Raw genomic sequence first — 21,721 nt, 5'->3', positions numbered from 1 at the left:
TAATTGAGGAAATAGCAATAATTATATTAACAAAACATAACCCTATGAATTATGCTTTGTCTTCATGTACTTATCCCACATAACCATAAGTTTCCCTATTAAACAGACAGAAAAAGGTCAGTATTGAACTTTTGTGATTTAGATAGGGTATGTAATTTGAATTGTAAATTCACTCCTATTAGCAAATCAACTTTGTATTCTTGGTATTCTTTGTTGAAGAGCATATATATATATATATATATATATTATATATATATATATATATATATATATATATATATATACAGTATATTAAATATATATATATATATATATATATATATATATATATATATATATATATCCTCAATTGTAGCAAATCCACTACTGGGAGCTAGTTGTTGATTGGTAACTACCAAATAAGACTCTTGTCATTGGCTCATTGGATGTGTTCAGCTAGCTTTTAGTTGAGAACTGCTACTCTGGAGTTGACTTTAACTATGTGTTTAACCCATTATCCCTTTACAGGGGTGAAAATCATAATTATATGCTAGCAATAGTACAATCATAATAAGTTCTTCTGTCCCTTTAAAATCATTCAACACTTCTATCAGTGTGTACAACATACTAATCATGAGAAATGAATAAATAGCCATTTTGCATAGTCTACTTAGGTCTAGATTACGAGTGGAGCACTATTTAGCGCTCCTGCTCAAGCAGAAACTTTTCTAGATGGAGGCTTTTTGCGCATGTCTGGTAGCACATGTATTACAAGTTGAAAGTAAAAAGTTTGTTGCACAAGCGAAACCTGATGCGCTCCAACCCCATATTTTGTATATATATATATGTGTGTGTGTGTGTGTAAAGAAAATGAGTGAGCCTTGAAGAATATATATACAATAAGTATCAAAAATGAGACATTGGGCTCCATTTATTAAACAGCGGATGCTGCTATCTACCCCGTAGTTTCAGGTTCCACTCCTTAACTTGTCCGCCACCCTTTAGGTGGCGGACTGAATTCATCTTGATCAAATACGATCGGGATGACTGACAGCTCCTGCTAGCGGCTGATTGGCTGCCAGTAAGCAGGGGGCGGCATTGCACAAGCATTTCACCAGAAATGCTTGTGCTATGATAAATGCAGACAGCGTATGCTGTCGCCATTTAGCGAGGTCGAGCGGACATGATTCCATACAGTGACTTATGTCCGCTCGACTGTTGTTTAATCTACCCCCTTTATATTGAGGCTGCTGTCTTAATAACTGAAATAAAGCCTTAGAAATGTATAATAAAAGACAGCGCCAACAAATATAGGTTAAAATAAAATATATTTAAATTAAATTAAATGTAGCATAGTATCATATTATCATATTATCATAAAGCATATGCAAATATACAGAAGACATAATAAAAGCAGAATCCCTACACTAAGCTTTAAACAATAAAAAAGTTATTTAAAAAGCATTTAAAGGGACAGGGAACTTACAATAGTATGTTATATAATACTGCACATAGTGCAAAATTATAAAACATTATCTTAGCAAGAGCTTTTAAAATAAAAAGATTTTCGCGATTTGAGTGCTGAAAGCTGCTTTTACCTAGTCTCCTTCCCTGGCTCTTATAATCTAGTCTTCGTGCAGTGATTAGACAGCGCTTTCAGCGCTCAAATCGCAAAAATCATTTGATTTTAAAAATGTGCAGAATTATATAACATTATTTTGTAAGTTTACTATCCCTTTAAGTGGAGAGGCAAAAAAACTGCTTGCCTGGCTAGGTCTGTAATTCTCATTAAATGTTTCAGGGCTCCTCAACTTCCCCAGGTGAAACCAGATTGCAGTATATATATATATATATATATATATATATATATACCTATAACTATATATCTATTCCTATGGATATATAGGTAACATAGTAACAAAGTAGATGGGGTTGAAAAAAGACCAAAGTCCATCAAGTTCAACATGTACAAATCTAAAATACTTACAAAAAACTACAGTTAAGATTAAATAATCCCACCAAAAGGTGACCCATTTAATACTAGCAATCATATCCATGAATTTTGTTTCTAGACAGAAATGTATCTAAACAATTTTTAAATGTATCTAGGGTATTGGCATTCACTACCTCCTTTGTTAATGAGTTCCACAATTTTAGTGCTCTTACAGTAAAAAAAAAATTCCGTTGCTGGAGATTAAATCTTCTTTCCTCCAACCTTAAATTGTGATCTCTTGTCACAAACAATTTTCTTGGAATAAACAGAGTTTCTGCCATCTCTGTATATGGGCCTTGAATATATTTATATGAAGAAATCATGTCACCTCTCAAGCGCCTTTTTTCTAAAGAAAACAGACCCAGTTTGGCTAGCCTATCTTCATAGCTTAAATTCTCCATTCCCCTTATTAGCTTTGTGGTCCTTCTCTGAACTTTTTCTAGTTCTGCAATATCTTTTTTGCGATCGGTCCCCAGGACTGCACTCCATACTCAATGACTCTTTTAATATATGCTAATATCTTATTAGCCTTAGAAGCCGCTGCCCTGCATTGTGCTCCCACCTTTAGCTTGTTATCTATTACTACTCCCAAATCCCTTTCCTCCTCTGTCTGGCTAAGTCTTGTCCCATTTAAAAAATAAATTGCCTGTTTATTTTTGCTTCCCAAATGTAGAACCTTGCATTTTCCTGTATTAAATCTCATTTTCCATTTACCTGTCCATACTTCTAATTTTTACAGATCCCTTTGTAACGAAAGTGTATCCTGCGCTGACCTAATGACCTTACTTAACTTAGTATCATCTGCAAAAATAGAGATGTTGCTATTTAATCCTTGCTCCAAGTCATCTATAAAAATATTAAAAAGAACAGGGCCCAGTACTGATCCCTGGGGGACTTCACTTATTACCTTTGTCCAATCTGAGTATGATCCATTCACTACTACTCGTTGCTCCCTATCTTTTATCCAGTTATTTATCCATGAGCTAACATTTTCAGCTATTCCCAGTCCCTTCATTTTGTGCATTAATCTCGTATGTGACTCTGTATCTGCAAAATCTAAGTATATCACATCAACTGATTCCCCTTTATCTATATTTTTACTTACTTCCTCATAGAATCTGAATAGATTAGTTTGACATGATCTATTTCTCATAAAACCATGCTGATTTGAACTCATAATCCTGTTTACACGAATGTGCTTATCAATTTAATCCCTTATAATCCCTTCAAATATTTTCCCCACTATTGATGTCAGACTAACTGTTCTATAGCTTCCTGGATCATCCCTGCTTCCCTTTTTGAAGAGTGGCACCCCAACAGCTTTACGCCAATCCTGGGGTACCATGCCTGAGGATAATGAGTCTTGAAAAATTAAGAGTAGAGGTTTGTCTATAGCAGTGCTAAATTTCCGTAACACCCTTGGGTGTATTCCATATGGGCCTGGAGTTTTATTTACCTTAATATTATCCCGTTTTTTCCTGATATCCTCTATACATAACCCAGTTAATGGTATGGCCTGGCATGTTCTAGTTTGTTCCAAAGTATCATCCAATGGTTCCTCTCTTGTGTATACTGAAGAAAAAAACTGGTTTAGTACCTCAGCCTTCTCCCTGTCACTGTTAACCATGCTATCCTCCATGCATTTTAATGTACCTATATTGTCCTTCTTCGATTTTTTGCTATTTAGGTACTTAAAGAACCTTTTAGGGTTAGACTTAGAATCCTTTGCAATTAATTTTTCATTTTCAATTTTGGCTAATTTGATTGCTTTTTTGCATGCTTTGTTATATTCCTTATAAATATGGTATGTTGAATCTGTACTATTTTCTTTGAATAATTTAAATGCCCTACATTTTTCCTAATTTCTCTTAACACGTTTTTATTTAGCTACATTGGGTTGGATTTTTTATTTTTATAAATATATGGTATTTGTTGATATGTATATTTATTTAACAAAGTTTTAAATGTTATCCATTTATCCTCTGTATTTTTATTAGAGAATACTTTGTCCCAATGTATGTTATTTAATGATTTCCTTAAAACATTTAATTTTGCTTCTTGAAATTAAAAGTCTTAGTTAAACCTTTAAGACACTGCTTATGAAAAGAGATTTCAAATGTGACCATGTTATGATCACTGTTACCCAAATGTTCTTTAACTTCTATGTTTGATATTATGGGGTCAATTTATTAATGTGTGAGCGGACATGATACAATATAGCGTATCATGTCCGCTGCACACCGATAAATGCTGACAGCATACGCTGTCGGCATTTATCATTGCACCAGCAGTTTTAGTTAACTGCTGGTGCAATGCCGCCCCCTGCAGATTCTGTGTCAGGGGGTGTCAATCAACCCGATTGTATTCGATTGTGTTGATTTCTGTCCTCCGCCTCAGAGCAACCAGACAGGTTATGAAGCAGCGGAAACACGGGGCATCAAGCTCCATACGGAGCTTGATAAATTGGCCCCTATATCTGTATTGTTTGATAGCACTAAATCCAATATAGCTTTACTCCTAGTTGGCTCCTCTATTAATTGTGACAAGAAGTTAACCCTGGAGAAAATTTAAAAATCTATCCCCCTTAGCTGAATTAGTAGTTTCATTGGCCCAGTTTATATCAGGTTAGTTCAAATCTCCCATAATTACAGCACTGTTATTTTCAGCCTTACCTATTTGTATTAGTAGTTGAGTTTCCTCCAGGTCACTAATGTTAGGGGGCTTGTAGCATATTCTAAGTAATATTTCTTTATGATGTTTCCCCCCACTCTTTATTTCAACCCACAGGGTCTCTACATTGTCACTTGTCTCATAAATATCTTCCCTTATTGTAGGTTTAAGGTTAGGTTTAATATGCATGCAGATTCATCCACCCCTTTTATTATTCCTGCCTCTCCTAAATAATGTATACCCCTCTAAGTTAACTGCCCAGTCATGTGAATTATCCCACCAAGTTTCAGTTATGCTGATAACATCATAGTCCTCTTCTGCAACTAAGAGCGTCAGCTCCCCCATTTTACCTGTCATGCTTCTTGCATTATTTGTCATACATTTAATTTTCATGTGCTTTCTGCTGCTACTTGGTGTGCTTTCCTCTATACTTTCTAATGTGACATTTCTTAAGTCATCCCTTCCTTGAGATATTATAGGAGTGACAGATTCACAGACTGATCTCTCTGTTCTATTGTGTTATAACTGACCCTCCCCCTTTGACTCGTTTAAAAGATTCTTTAAACTTGCTACCATCCTTTCCCCCAACACACCTACACCCATGTTATTTAGGTGCAATCCATCCTTACTGTACAAATTGTACCCAAGTGAAAAGTCAGCCCAGTGCTCTAAAAAGTCAAACCCCTCATTTTTACACCATGTTTTTAACCATGAATTAACAGACCTTAGCTCCTTCTGCCTTACTGAGTTAGCACACGGCACTGGAAATAGCTCTGAAAATATTACTGTGGAGGTCCTTGCTTTAAGCTTGCTACCTAACCCCCTGAAGTCATTTTTTAGGACTCTCCATCTCCCGCTGATTCCTTCATTAGTACCAGTATGTACCATGACTGCTGGATAAGACCCACATCCTTCTAACAATCTATCAATACGCTCCACAATATGCCTAACATGAGCTCCTGAAAGACAAATTACCCTATCTACCTTCCTAATAATAGAGGCTCCTACCACCAACATCTCCTCAGGCCCTGACTTGTATACCCCTCTTCCATGACTGAAGGACTGTTAACTATAGTATGCCCCTCTACCATATCTGAGGGACTGCCCACCATAGTATGCTCTAACTGACTAAAGGACTGTTCACTATACTAGGCAAAACAGCTCTCTCTGACACTGACACCCCATAACTGATATCCCCAACATCTTCACTTAATCTGTCAAATCTGTTGGGGTGTACCAGCTCAGAACTGGCCTATCTGTTCCGCTTACCTTTACTTCACCCTCTAACTGTGACCCAGCTACATTCTGGAGTCTTCGCCTCTGAATCCTCCCTATTCCCCCTGAACCATTAACAACCAGATCAGTCCTATTTATTTCCCTTTCAAGTGTCTGAGTTTCATGAAGTGTTGCAATTCATTCCTCCAGAACTCCAATACGAGTTTCTAAAGAGAAAATGTGATCACACTTGCCACAAACATATAATCCCAGAAGCGGGTGCTCCAGTGATACAAACATGTGGCAAACTGTACACTGAATGAGATAATTCTATTTCCTCTTGGTAACACCAAATCCTTGTTTACCTAACTACCTTGGTTAGCTCACTGCTTACTTAGACAGACAATCTTACTGTAACAGATAATCAATGCAGCAGACCCTCTCAGAGCAGACTCACAGAGTTACTATGCTAGATTTATAGAGTAGGTAGGCCCACACAGGTGAAAATAATCCCTCCCCTAATTACCCACACAGGAAACTACAAAAAATTAAGGGTATAAACAAACAAAAACAGTTATAGATATGTATTTTAAATTAACATTATTTTATATATATATATATATATATATATATATATTTAATAATAAAAGGTACATTATTTTCTATCAGATAGATTACGAGTTTGGTGTTAAGAGTGAAAAAGCAGCATTATGGCCCATAATGCTTCATTTTCCCTAACGCTGCTATTACAAGTCTTGTCGGTACCTTTTTGGCCGTAACCCAACGTAACTACCGCAACTTTCAAAAAGTCCTTTTTCAATGGGACTTCCACAGCGCCGGTATTACGAGTTTTGCCTGGGAGGCCAAAAAGTGAGCGGTACACCCTATACCGTCAAGATTCGTTCCGCCATCTAAAGTCAGTAGTTATGGGTTTTACGCTACAAAGCTGTTCCATAAAACTCATAACTAAAGTGTTACAAAGTACACTAACACCCATAAACTACCTATTAACCCCTAAACCGAGGCCCTCCCGCATTGCAAACACTATAATAAATGTATTAACCCCTAATCTGCCGCTCCCGACATTGCCACCACTATTAAAATGTATTAACCCCTATCCCGCCACTCCCCGTCATCGTCGCCACTATAATAAAGTTATTAACCCCTAAACCACCCCTAAAACCACTATTTAAATATTATTATTAACCCCTAATCTGCCGTCTGCCAACACCGCCGCTATAATAAACCTATTAATCCCTAAACCGCAAGCCCCTCACAACGAGATATACTTAAATAAACTATTAACCCCTAAACCGAAAGCCCCCCACAACGAAATATACTAAAATAAACTATTAACCCCTAAACCTAACAAACCCCTAACTTTATATTAAAATTACAATTTCCCTATCTTAAATTAAATCTTACCTGTCAAATTAAATAAATTAATTTTAAACTAACAATTAAACTAAGATAATTATTAAACTACAATTAAACTAACTACCAATTAAATTAAACTAAACTACACATTAAAAAAATCTTTACACTACTCTAAAAATTACAAAAAGTATCCAATTACCAAAAAAAAAAAAAATATCTAAATTACAAAAAAAACAAAACACTAAATTACGAAAAATAAGAAACAAATTACCAAAAATAAAAAAGAATTACACCTAATCTAATAGCCCTATCAAAATAAAAAAGCCCCCTTTATGAAGGATCCATCCAGCCGGTGAAGTCATCATCCATGCGGCAAGAAGTCTTCATCCAGGCATCCTCTTCTATCTTCATCCATCCAGCGAAGTCCTCATCCAGACGGGATCCTCTATCTTCATCCATTCGGCGCGGATCCATCCTGAAGACATCCGGCGCGGAGCATCCTCTTCAGTCTCCGCCGTACACTGGAACTTCAATGCAAGTGACATCATCCAAGAGGGCGTCCCTTGCATTCCTATTGGCTGAAAGATTTTAATCAGCCAATAGGATTAGAGCTGCTAAAATCCTATTGGCTGTTCCAATCAGCCAATAGGATTGAGCTCTCATTTTATTGGCTGATTGGAACAACCAATATGATTTTAGCAGCTCTAATCCAATTGGATGATTGAAATCTTTCAGCTAATAGGAATGGAAGGGACGCCATCTTGGATGACATCACTTGCATTGAAGTTCTAGTGTACGGCAGAGACCGTATGAAGAGGATGCTCCGCACAGATGTCTTTAGGATGGACCCGCTCCGGATGGATGAAGATAGACGATGCCATCTGGATGAAGACTTCTTGCCGCCTGGTTGAGGACTTTGCCGGATGGATGAAGATAGAAGAGGCCATCTGGATGAAGACTTCTTGCCGCATGGATGATGACTTTGCAAGCTGGATGGATCCTTCAAGTGGGACTTCAAGAACTGTAAGTGGATCGTCGGGGGTTAGTGTTAGGTTTTTTTTAAGGTTTTTTTTGGGTGGGTTTTATTTATTTATTTAGTTTAGGGTCTGGGCATGTAAAAGAGATAAATGTCCTTTTAAGGGCAATACCCATACAAATGCCATTTTCAGGGCAATGGGGAGCTTAGTTTTTTTTAGATAGTTATTTTATTTGGGTGGGTTGGTTGTGGGGGTGGTGGATTTTACTGTTGGAGGGGGGTGTTTGTATTTTTTTACATGTAAAAGAGCTGATATCTTTGGGGCAATGCCCCACAAAAGGCTCTTTTAAGGGCCATTGGTAGTTTATTGTACGCTAGGTTTTTTTTTTATTTTGGGGGGCTTTTTTATTTTGATAGGGCTATTAGATTAGGTGTAATTCTTTTTTATTTTTGATCATTTGTTTCTCATTTTTTGTAATTTAGTGTTTTTTTTTTATGTAATATAGTTATTTTTATTTTTATTAATTTTAGTGTTTATTTTTTTGTAATGTTAGGTTTTAGTGTAAGGCAGGTTAGGTTTTATTTCACAGGTAAGTTTGTATTTATTTTAACTATGTAGTTAGTAAATAGTAAACTATTTACTAACTACTCTACCTAGTTAAAATAAATACAAACTTACTTGTGAAATAAAAATAAAACCTAAGCTAACCAGCAACATCGGTGGTGGCAGATTGGGGTTAATAGTTTTATGTAGGTGGCGGCGATGTTGGGGCGGCAGATTAGGGGTTAATAACTGTATGTAGGTGACGGCGATGTTGGGGGCAGCAGATTATGGGTTAATAACTGTATGTAGGTGGCGGCGATGTTGGGGGCAGCAGATTAGGGGTGTTTAGACTCGGGGTTTATGTAAGGGTGTTAGGTTTAAACATTAGTTTTATATTCCCCATAGACATCAATGGGGCTGCACTACAGAGCTTTTCATTCCGCGATCGCAGGTGTTAGGCTTTTTTTTTTTTATGGCTCTCCCCATTGATGTCTATGGGGAAATCGTGCACGAGCACGTCAAAGCAGCGCTTATTTTCGGTGCGGTATGGAGCTCAACACAACCATTTCGCCGCTTTTGTGGTGGTTGTTAAAATCCCTATAGCATGCAAAACTTGTAATCTAGCTGATTGTGAAGAACATAGGAATGTAAAATATGAGAAACGCGCAGCGGGGTCTGAAATTTAGGACTAACGTAGTCAGGTTAGCGCACATGAAGAATGTTAGAGTGACTTTTTTTAGCTTGACCTTTATTTTCAATGAATAGTTCTGGGAGCGCTAACATCTCTCATTTTACAAGTGGTGAGTTATGTGTTGTTTGCAAGCCTAGCACACCTTCGGATTAGCACTTGAGCGAAAGCCAGTGCCTGAGTTTGTAGCATGCCTCACAGAAGTCTTTTAAAGGGACAGTCAACAGAACTTTTTTGTTATTTAAAGATAGATAATCCCTTTATTACCCATTCCCCAGTTTTGCATAACCAACACAGTTATATTAATGCACATTTTACCTCTGTGATTACATTGTATCTAAACCTATGCAAACTGCCCCCTTATTTCAGTTCTTTTGAAAGACTTGGATTTAAGCCAATCAGTGCTTACTCCTAGGCAACTTCCCGTGTGTGAGCTCAATGTTATCTGACACACATGAACTAACACCCTCTAGTGGTGAAAACTAGAATGCATTCACATAAGAGGCGGCCTTCAAGATCTAAGAAACTAGCATATGAGCCTACCTAGGTTTAGCTTTCAACTAAGAATACCATGAGAACAAAGCAAAATTGGTGATAAAAGTAAATTTGAAAGTTGCTTAAAATGATATGCTCTATTTTAATCATGAAAGTTTATTTTAGACTTGACTGTCCCTTTAAGTATGGGATTTAGCACAGCCGTACTATCTGACTTCTAGGTTTTAGCGTGCCCAAGGCGTTCTCTTGGTTGCTATAATTTTACTTTCCACTTTTAATATGGCAAATGTGACGACTATGGATTGGGTTCCGTGATGTTAGCGAACCATAGTGCTGCCATTTTTGTGCTCCACTTATGATCTAGGGCTCTGTGAGCAAGTTCCATAATTTGAAGGGAAACTAAAGAAGTGTTATAGCATATTGCACTATTGCTTGTGTATAACTACGTGCATTTAACCCCTGCTTTATTTATCACAGGGACATCTGGTGTTCAGAAAACTAAAGCACATTCATCCATTCTGAAATATTATATTTTAAATGGAAAGTAAAGATTTGAGTACCATATGCCTGTAACAAGAATGTATTAATTTGTCATAAGATCCTATGTTTATATCTATATCTATCTGTCTGTATGTCTGTCTACCTCTATCTCTACTTGACAATGCAAGAAAGGAGAATGAATGATGAATCTTATTGTATTGTCTGACTTTTTGCCTAAACGCCAGAATATACATTGTTGCAAGTTAACTTTATGTTCTGATATTTTAGCAAAATATATTCTGTACTTCCCCTTTATCCTGTATCTTTTTGTACCCGTTCTAATAATTTTACCTCCTTATCTTCCAGATATCCCAGAAATTATAGAAAATCAATACGCCACCAAAGTGGAGAATGTAATCAGGATTATACTCGGTGTATTGATTATAGTTTCTATTGCACCAATTATCTTATGTTGTGACAAGAAAGGTGAGATACACTTAAGTTTTACTCATTTTACCTCTTTGCTCTATATAATGTAAAGTGGACCGTCAAATTAATTTTCTTGTTCCGTAGGGTCCCAATGCCCAGCGCAGGAACAATGCAAGAAACATAACGTTTAATTTTCGCCTCTTCTTCGTCTACATTTCTCTTATAAACCGCTTTCAACAGATCGCAATCCAGGGAAATACATTTCAAGATTATCAAGAAACTATACTATGGTAGCAAATGTTTTACCATGAATGTGAAGGCCAGTTCAGTACTAAAGGTTATTACTTTTACGTATCGCAAAATATTTTCACTTTTAAAAAGGACCGGCTCTACAATAGGGCAAAGAGGAACCACAATACCCAGGCAGCATGTGACAGGGGCAGCACATAGAAAGAGTATATTCTTCATAATAGTGATTTTAAAGAGAAATTAGTCTTATATGATACTTGTCTGTTCACATATGAATTTTTAATTTGCTGATCTTTAATCTTTGAGGCAACTGACTCTGGTTGGGTTTAGACTGTAGTGCGCAGAGACTTGAGAGGTGTTATTTGATTCGTGGACCCAGGGAGGACAATTTCTTGAGCTGGTCCTGCTTTAAAACCCCTGAACAGGCAATAAGGGAATGGGTGACTTTATTTAGTATATTACAGTATTTTGTTCTCTGCTCTAGTACTGTAACCAAATTAAAACAACTTTTTTCTAACTTTCAATCCAGTATGATACCCCTGGGCACTAGATCACATTTAAACACTACTATAAGTAATTTTTCAGTGAAAAAACTCACACATATATATATATATAATATATATATATATATATATATATATATATTTATTTTTTCAGCAGATCGAGCATATGAAAAGTATGTATACTGTATATCATCATGACATATGAGAATGATACAAAAAGTGTGAAAAAATGCAATTTTTTTAAAATAAAATTGTAATAAATAATAAACTCTATGGTAAAATAAAATTAGATCTTATAATTATATTCGGTAAACTTTATAAAATAAGCAAAAATGGGGAATAATTCACTGTAGAAAAGCATTTTTAAAGGCCCAGGTAAATACAGTCGATTTGCATAAACAACAAATGTATGATAAAAAACAATGTAATAGCACTTGGTCTGAACTTTATTTATTTTATTTTTTTTTTAAAGATTTTTATTGAGGTTGTGCATAAACCAATACAGCTTATGTAGAGTAATATATCACAAGACAAACATAGATGATACATTTCAAATATACTGTTTCCATATTAATGGATAAAATTTATAACACAGATAATACTATGGGCAAGACTGGAACCTCTTTTTTCATTGTTATATGAGCTAAACACAAAACATAAGATATATGATGTTTCCTCATTGAATGCTGGGGACAACACTTGTACCTCTAGGTACGTAAATATAAATATGGTATGATGAATAGGTATGGTATGATATCTAGGGTGCGGTATAGGCAAGAGAAACCGCAAAGTTATCCCTCCTAGAAAGGGGGGTACATTATGGAGGGGAGGGGGAGAGGAGGAGGAGGTGAAAATTTGGGTATAACAAATGGAATATATCTGATATGTTGGGAGTTGTAAGATCAATGGCTGCAATGGGAACACTGATGGAGGCCTATGTTATGTATACGCAGTAACCTGTCTCAAAGGTCCCAATAACAGATGAGAGCTCACACTCCACTAAAATCATGCAAGAGGGGATCTTGCTGCCCCGGCCGCAGGCAGCCCGACCCCTATATAGTAAGATTATTAGTAAGATCAATGTTAAACAGAAAAAAAACAGGGTAATGCAAAGACTTAATTATATGTTAGTAGTTATCTCTCATCACAATGAATAGAGACACTCCACAGTAAACATACACACCAGTTGCAGCATAGTTTAAAATACTTCAGGTTAACTCATGCAGCAAAAATATAATAGACCTAATAACTGTCTATAAGAGCTGCTTGTGACATATAGGATCATTAACAAATTGTTTATATACAGGCTCACAAACTGCCCTATGCTCATACAAACCATTTAGTCGCTATCTGGAGCAGCAAAAGCCATTGTCACAAATGGGGAGTCTATATAAGTATGTACATGAAAAACTAGAGGTCCATAGCTCTAATGTATCACTGCTAAAATATCAGTGCAAATATTAACTGGTTGTAGTACATATGTAAGAAATGGGAAATAATGTGTCATAAATCTGCAGCGTGGGGTTAAACATATGTGTGCTCATACGTAACCAGGGGTTGACAACTCAGGTATACCACATATAGAAACTCTGTATGAGAGAAAGGATATGGATATATAATATAACAACCGGTTTGCACCTCTGAAAAACGTTATGAAAAATAACGCTGCCTATATTAAAATACCAACAAACACTTGCATGAAAAAGGTATAGCATCAGTCACCGTCATAAAATCCTGTTTCTGCAATATAAAATATATGGAGCCCAAGTTAGAGTTATAGTAGACTGTGTTCTCGGTTACAGTTCAATGGAAGTCGCAACTAGGGTAGTCACTCAATTATACAGCAACACCTTAAGTTTATCCAACGCCTGAGCGTTTATGCTGCGAGGTGTGATAGAATAGGCAGTGTTGTAGATGCAGGACTCCCCCCCATTGAAAATCCTGCAGAAAATGTGTAATCCTCTTCGTGTTGTCTTGCAGTTGGTGCCACATTTTCAGGTATATAGAGTCCTTTGTTTTCGACCACAGCTTGAGAATGTGGGAAGGTACTTCTTGAATGCGTTCACTGTGATGAGTCTTCCCATATGAAGGCCCTTGCAGGTCACGGGATGGTGGTAGTTGTGGTCCCTGCAGTAGTGACTACGCCACCAGCCGAGGATAACCCTTGGCTACCGTTATTTGGATGCTGAGGGATTCTATTTAAATAGTAGGGTTTGTTTCTTCTTTTACTCCGTGCGTGGTGGACTGAATAGAGAAGCCCTCTTCTCTGTGCTTCTCGATCTCCTCGCCTAGGCTATTAATGTAATATACTGTGTCAGCAGGTTGGGACGCCATTTTGAGCGAACGGTCAAACGCAGTCTGATACTCATCAAGGAGGTTACCCATCTCCGCAATGAGATAAGCTGCCATATCCATGTTAAGGTTCTTCTGAGGTTACAGTCCCTATATTCGTTGAGGCAGCAAATAGTTGATTTCTCTTCTTACTCTAGTCTTCTCACAGAGAAAAAAATGGCTGTTCCAACGATCACTGATCAATAGAGTAGATATCAGAGCGGTATAGTTACAATCTCAGAGCGAGCTTCCACTGCAGCCACTAAATGCTTACAGCACCTTAGCTTGTTGGTTCACATAAGTATAATATTACAGTGTTATAGAGGTCAGAGAGGTCGCCAAATTAAACTTTTATGTAGATAATAGCTGGAGCATATATTCTATGAATTCTTGCACATGCTCAGTAGGAGCTGGTAACTCAAAAAGTGTAAATATAAAAAAAACTGCACATTTTGTTAATAGAAGTAAATTGGAAAGTTGTTTATAATTACTGCTCTATCTGACTTATGAAAGTTTAATTTTGACTTGTTTCCTTTTAATGGCACCACTGAGCCCTCCAAGGATACCTCAATACAACGTTCACTTCCAAGCTCTATAACGGTATACTCAAAAGTGCCTCAAAAGGGAAGGAAGAGACAATAGTGCGTTACCGTTATATACATATAAAAAGCTACTCACTGACATATTACCCTTCTAAATCAAGGAGGGACACACACACTTACCTTGCAGAGCCAGGAAGCTTGGGACTAAGTAAGGTAGGCCTGTGGGAGGAGCCTCTGTATTCCATGGAAAAGGCAGATCAGGTGGAGTTAGAGTTACAAGCTAACCTCCACAAAATTACTGAAAGTAGATATTCCAGAGCTTATACAAACAGCTTACAAAGTAATATGCATTATGTACAAAACAATTGTCAGTGTTTAGTGCTTATTGAATCTTTAAATTGTTGTAGCAAAACAAACAAGAATAAAATTAAAGCCAAAAAAGGTCTCTGTTTTCTGTACTTACTTCAAAAATTCTCAATGAAACAGTAAACAATATTTGAGTGATCCATATATAAAAAATCAACATATGATTTAATAATAATAATGAGTGTACACTGCAATGCTACTTTGATTTCTTTAAAGGGATAGTAAACTACACACTCCTTTGATACAAGTTTTGATTATTATTATTTTTTTATTATTTATTTTGGGCTAGATTATGAATGAAGCACAAATTAACGTTCCCGATTTAGTGTTCATTGCGCTTGAAGTAAGATTTTTGCGCTCATCGGGTTACGCTAGTATTATGATTTGAAAGTAAATTGTGTTTGCTCTAGCAATAAGCCAACTTGCGCAAAAATCTGAATTTAGAATATCGCATGCACATTCACGTATTCCCCTATAGAAGCGAATGGAGAAAAGAAAAACCTAACACCTCACTCTCGTGCAAACACAAACGCATTTACTCATTTGCACTTACCCAACATATAGGCACTCTGCTCAATAGCATTGCCTTTTGTGATTGGATGCCATATGCAGCCCAGATCATGATGTCATTAGTGGGCGGAGCTTGGCAGGCATTTCAAAGGGGCGAGAAACAATATTCATTTTAAAATAACTTTTTTACCATTCCTGCTGCTTGATATAGAAAGGGTACAGGCTATTTGTCTTTTTAAAGACAAAGGGCTCCAATGTACACATATATATATATAACAAAAATAGTAAATATAAAGATATGAGAGGATATCTATATCCTCTTATAAAGAAAGGGAATTCAGCACTCATAAAAATTTCAAAACAATTTCGTTTTATTGTTAATCAAACATGATTCAAAGAGCTTTTTTGTGACACACCCAATAAAAGAAGCACAGTATACCTATACATATACATTACATTCCTGAAAACAATATGTAACCACTTCAGTTTATAATAGCTGCAATCCTTGGCCACAAGTTAAGAGACATACATAAGTGATATACAGAGGGCCTGCGTTCTTGCCGGCTCTGCACTATAGTTGGTACACAACAGTATTGCTGCGAAAACAAGGCTGTTGATATCAATTAGACTAAAGTCCAGAATAATTTTCCTGGTAAGTGATCGCGGCTTTTACCACACTTTAGGTCGAACCAAAGGGAGTCCCAGGAGGGGAATGTAAGCCGCTCCACACAGGATCATGACTCCAGTCCGGACACAATTTTCCTATGCCTATACCTACCTGGACATTCATAGGTGTGAGGTATGGAGCGCTCTATTTCAAGCTGAGTCCCTTTGGTTCCTGTAGCGAAGGCTGACACAAAGCCGGTTGCGGCACTTGCTGCGGATCTCTTTGATATGATTTGAGGAAGATATTTTGTGGGAAGGAGATTGCTGCTTTTTCCCTGAAGTTAATTGCCCCAATGTATCAGTGATAGTAAAAGTGGTCTAAAACAAGATACCTCTATCGCTGGAGTAAGCACAGTGACGTCAGAGGAGTAGGAGGGTTTACAGGACTCTAACATGCTACTCATTTGTATACGAGATCTCACCAAAGGGAGTCCCAGGAGGGGAATGTAAGCCGCTCCACACAGGATCAAGTAAGCATATTGTATACCGACATTGAAAATGTGTCTATAGCCAAGGATTAATTTCCAGTCCGGTTCGACCTAGAGTGCGGCAAAAGCCACAGTCACTTACCGGGAAAATTATTCTGGACTTTAGTCTAATTGATATTTCGCAGCAATACAGTTGTGTACAAACTATAGTGCAGAGGCGGCCCTCTGTATATCACTTATGTATGTCTCTTAACTTGTGGCCAAGGATTGCAGCTATTATAAGCTGAAGTGGTTACATATTGTTTTCCGGAATGTGATGTATATGTATAGGTATACTGTGTTTATTTTATTGGGTGTGTCACACAGAAGCTCTTTGAATCATGTTTGATTAACAATAAAACAAAATTGTTTTGAAATTTTAAGAGTGCTGAATTTCCTTTCTTTTCCCTTTCTTTACAAGAGGATATAGATATCCTCTCATATCTTTCTATTTACTATTTTTGTTATTTTTAAGGCACAAAACAATCATCAGGTTTATCATACCTGACATGGGAAAAAGTTGTTTCTCTCACTTTTGTACATATATATATATATATATATATATATATATATATATATATATATATATATGTAAAAATGTATATTTATGTGTTTATGTCTGTAAATACATATATACACATATAAATACATAAACACATCTATACACATATATAGACATATGTATATTTATATCTTTAGACATGTATATGTATGCAATCTCAATTTTAAAGCCCTGTGTAGACATTTCTCTCTCTAACACCTGATATCTCATATCGTTGAGCTTTTATAACTTTTGTGTGTAATATTTTTTTAAATAATTTTATTAGCTACTGTTATTATGAGTGTTACTATACATTTTAATGTATTTTTGATGTGTTTGGTGCAACTTCTAGTTTCAGGAAACAGTTAATCAGAGCTCTGAAGATGCGGTAATGATTCTAGCGTAAATCGCAATTGCGCTCCCGCGATCGCATTTACTTTCAACTCGTAATACAAGCGGTAAACGATGAGCACAAACCTTCGTGATATACCCTATATAGCTCTGGCGCAAATGTTTGCGCTCCACTCATAATCTATCCATATATTTTTCCTTATAAATGTATTTAGTAGTCACAGGGCTATCTGCTTTAATGTTGTCTTGATGAGGTAACATACTGTCTGCATCTGGTATGCACTCATGGCTAGCTGTTTCGAAGCTAGTGGTATCTTCTGGTAAAGTCACAGGTTTATCGGATGGCTTTAAAAAAGGCATTTGAGACTGGGGAGTAGACCAAGTTGGATTTTGCTAAATTGTCTGGTTTATTTTACTTACATAAAGACGTCTTGAGGGTTTTATTAATATATCTGACAATACTGAAATATATTATAACTCCATTGTTAATCATTATAAAGGAATAATAATAAAAGTGAAATGTTCCAGGTAGTAACTTAGATATCATTGTTCTCTTAAAATAGAATAACTTTAAAAAAATTGTGTATATCACAGTAACAATTAGCTATTTATTGCATGCAGCAGCTCAGCTTGTAAAATGGAGGCAGCATGCTAATAAAATGGAGGCAGTTCAGAGTGCATGCATTTTAAGGGATAGGAAAGTAAACATTTAACTTGCGAGATTTAAGACACTTTTAAATTCAATTCTATTTTCAAACATGCTTTGTTCACTTCGTATCCCTTGTTGAAGAAGAATATGCAGTCACATATCCTACACTAGCGGGATCTAGCTGCTGCAGATTTGTCTCTTGTGATTGGCTAACTAGATGTGTTCAGCTAGCTGCCAATAGTGCAATGCTGTTCCTTCAGCAATGAATAACAAGAGAATGAAGCAAATTTAATTACGGAAATAAATAGGGAAATTGTTTAAAATTGTATGTTCTATCCAAATCATGAAATTTTGTTTGGCATTTCCTATCCTTTTAAAGAAAAGCAGAGTTGTGTCCTGAAAAATAGGGCCCATATTCAGGTATGGAATATATATAAGGTAAATTTCACGGAAAAGGGGGCTTATTCATTAATTCTGTATATAGAGCTGTCATTAGGCTAGGCAAGGAAGAGAGCAAATGGAGGTACAGTCTAGCCTGTAAGTATTTTTTTCTGCCTGCAGCTATTCCATGTAGTGAATGAAGCATGGCGTTTCAGTGCGTTGGTGCCTCATGTTGTTAAGTCGTATGTGCCAACAGGTGTTCCTAATTGGTGAAGAGGCGTTATGAGGCTGAGGTACAGTTGCTTGTAATGGAGCAGTTGTCGATCTTATATCAGCGGGGTTCTAGAACTTAAGCTCCCCACGCACTTTAAGATGCTATGCTGCTTGTTTCTTTCCTATAGGGTTTCAGAGTGTTCTATAGAGAAGGCATCTGCACTCCACTGCTCTCGGAGCTCCACATTATTGAGGCCATTTAAGTGCCCACTATGCTCCTCTCCCCAGTTTGTGTTATTTTTTTATTGACCGTTTTTTTATTTTGTTTTTAATACTTTCTTACGCATTTATTTTTTTGAGAGCACCTACATTTTGGTTTCTGGAAAAGGAAAATAGAAAATCAGGAAAGAAAACATGCAGGCATCATATAAAAAAATCTTAAAGGTTTTATTATTTCTACATGAAGACAACAGACATATTGATGAACAAGGATGTAGCGTGGTTGATGATGGAGTTTAAATATAATTAATGGCAGCCTTGTGCTAGGCCAATCATGTACTTATTCCAAGGTCCAAACCTCCAGGTTACATTATCTTAGAATAGAATGACCTCACAATTGGGGCAGAGTAGAGCTATTTGTTGAGTAAAGAAATAATACATTTTTCCTAATATTAAATTAGGATAAATACAATCAAACAACAGTTTCTTAATGGCAGGAACCAAAATATAAGCAAATTCTAATAGCATACACAAATGTAAAAACTACTTCCCTTACATCCCTTTAAAAAAAGTAAACATTTTATACTCTCTCCCATATCACTACATTAAAAAGATTTCTATAATTGTTATGAAAAAGCAGCATTTAAACATGGGCATTATCAAGAAGTACCTGTCAACTATCTTTATCAGGAAGTTCCTTTCAGCCAATCATCATTAACAGGAAGTTCCTATCAGCCAATCAGCATTTACAGGAAGTATATATCAGCCAATCAGCATTAAGAAGTACTTATAACCCTATAAGCATTATTAGGCAATATGCAACTGATACTGATTTATTAATTTCAAAATCAATTCAAATACTTTCATAATTGGCATTTTTTCTGGGAAAAATTAATTTAAACAATGCTGTTCTTTTTATACACATATTCATATACATATATATTTAAAATTGCTGTCCATTGCTGCGCTACTTACCCACTATATTCAATATGGGCGTTAAATCATTGCACTGAACTATGTGGGTTACTGGCACTATACATGTTAAACGACTGCTTTGTCAGTGCAACATGATCAAAAAAAAAACTAACTACACATTGTGGAGGGACTGACAACAAGGGGTTAAGTATTTGCCATGTGTGTTACAGGCAATATGAGTGTTACGTGAATGCATTGTGTGGGTTACTTGTGATAAGGAAGAGCTGATCCAAAATCACTTATCTAAGTCCTCATAGGATTAAAATAACTTACTAATGGTTATGTAGTACTGTAGAGCTTATTCACTCTTATTTATAAAGGTCTTACACATTTTAGTTAAAAGGACATTGTACACTAGAGTTTTCTTTGTATAAATGTTTTGTAGGTGATCCATACATATAGCCCATCTGGGAGTGTTTTTGTAACAATGTATAGTTTTGCTTATTTTTAATAACATTGTGCTGATTTTCAGACTCCTAACCAAGCCCCAAAGAATCATATGTAGACTGAAGTCTACAGATTTATGCTTCCTACTGTTTGTGTAATGTGTCTTCTCTTATGCAGGGGTGGGGGCTGCTCTTCCTGCCTTGTCAGTCCCTATCACTGGGTGTCCCAGCCTAACCTCATCAACAGCGCTAAACTGGGAGCTTCTAAGTAAGTTTCTAAAAGATTTGATACTGGATTTTTAGATCAGTATCTGTGCATATTCTTCTATATATTAGTGACTATAACATGCAGTTATATGAAAATGTGTGTATACTTTCCCTTTAACCTTTCAAACATAGGAATTGACAAGCATATTAATATCAGAAAGTTTAGGAACCACTTAGTGATTCTTTCTTACTTAGAAATAAATAAACATTAAAAGCAACAAATATTAATTTAACCATTCAAATCATTTAAATGGAATATTCAATAGATTAAAAAAATATAAAAATAACAGTAAAACTATACATTTTATAAAGGTACATAGTGTTTTCAATATTTTCTGAATCTTCAACCCATTTGGGAAGCTGTTGCATCATGGGAGGGCCAACGACATATGAATTAACAACAAATCACGGTGAAATTTTTTTTATAATATGAGTTTTGTCTTTGCTCCTTGTAAAATCATTGCTAGTAGAAATATATATGATCAAATTCCATTGTTGAGATTTCCCTCTAAGAGTAATGTATCAGTTTTGAACTGTGCAATCACATTGGTATTTAATCCATCTGTCTTAATCTTGCAGGTATTGTCTCGTATAGTCACAAACAAGAGAATCTCTTTGGAAGGATAAATGTCTCCAGTTCCTATGATATTCTGTAAGGCCTATTTATTAAAATATAAACAATTTTCTCAACCGTTAGCGACCAGGCCTTAGAGAATAAAATAGTAAGTGAAGAATTCTCTCGTACTGGAGGAAATGTGAATATAGCCCACTGAGTCAATGTACTTTCAATGCTTAATACATCAGTGATGCATCAGTTTACTTTATAAATTAATAGTTCTGTTGTCTTTCATTGGGGTTTTTCATCACATATGTCCATTGGTATGGAGTCTTAGCTTATGTGTCTTAAACAGAATCAACATGAGTTAACTCTTCAATGTCTGACATATATGTCTAATCTCAATTGTAGAAAAGTTGTTAGTTCACTGGCCTCTGATTGGTAGAAAAAACCTTCACCACTCTGATATGAGCATCCGGATGCAGAAATATTGGAGTTTAGGGTCAGTGACATATGTCTCCACAGTAAATCTTCAACAGAATAGCAAATAAGTTCTTTGTCCATTTGCTTCAAACCTCAACAGTCAAACTTGTAAAATTCTTGTCTTTTTTTACATTTGGAATCTGTGTTTTTGTGTGCCACACCAGAACCTATAGGACAGAGAGATCAGAGGTTTCACTTTAAAACAGTATCAAAAGGGAAA

General features: G+C 36.1%; 2 protein-coding genes across 2 annotated transcripts in view; one reads left to right on the top strand and one right to left on the bottom strand.

The window, feature by feature from the left end:
- The window catches only part of LOC128666496 (uncharacterized), a 104,092-nt gene extending 92,403 nt beyond the window's left edge, over window positions 1-11,689 (top strand). The window contains exons 5-6 of the mRNA XM_053721124.1: window positions 10,784-10,903; window positions 10,991-11,689. Coding sequence (XP_053577099.1) covers window positions 10,784-10,903; window positions 10,991-11,037 — 167 coding nt within the window. The 3' untranslated portion in view covers window positions 11,038-11,689. The remainder of the gene's footprint in view (window positions 1-10,783; window positions 10,904-10,990) is intronic.
- A 7,354-nt stretch (window positions 11,690-19,043) lies between these two features.
- Window positions 19,044-21,721, bottom strand: part of LOC128666495 (galactosylgalactosylxylosylprotein 3-beta-glucuronosyltransferase 1-like) — a 70,738-nt gene continuing 68,060 nt past the window's right edge. Inside the window, exon 4 of the mRNA XM_053721123.1 lies at window positions 19,044-21,668. Coding sequence (XP_053577098.1) covers window positions 21,588-21,668 — 81 coding nt within the window. The 3' untranslated portion in view covers window positions 19,044-21,587. The remainder of the gene's footprint in view (window positions 21,669-21,721) is intronic.

Source organism: Bombina bombina, chromosome 7 (assembly GCF_027579735.1).
Source record: "Bombina bombina isolate aBomBom1 chromosome 7, aBomBom1.pri, whole genome shotgun sequence".
In the NCBI taxonomy this organism is placed as follows: Eukaryota; Metazoa; Chordata; class Amphibia; order Anura; family Bombinatoridae; genus Bombina; species Bombina bombina.
This window is presented reverse-complemented; position numbering and strand designations above follow the sequence as displayed.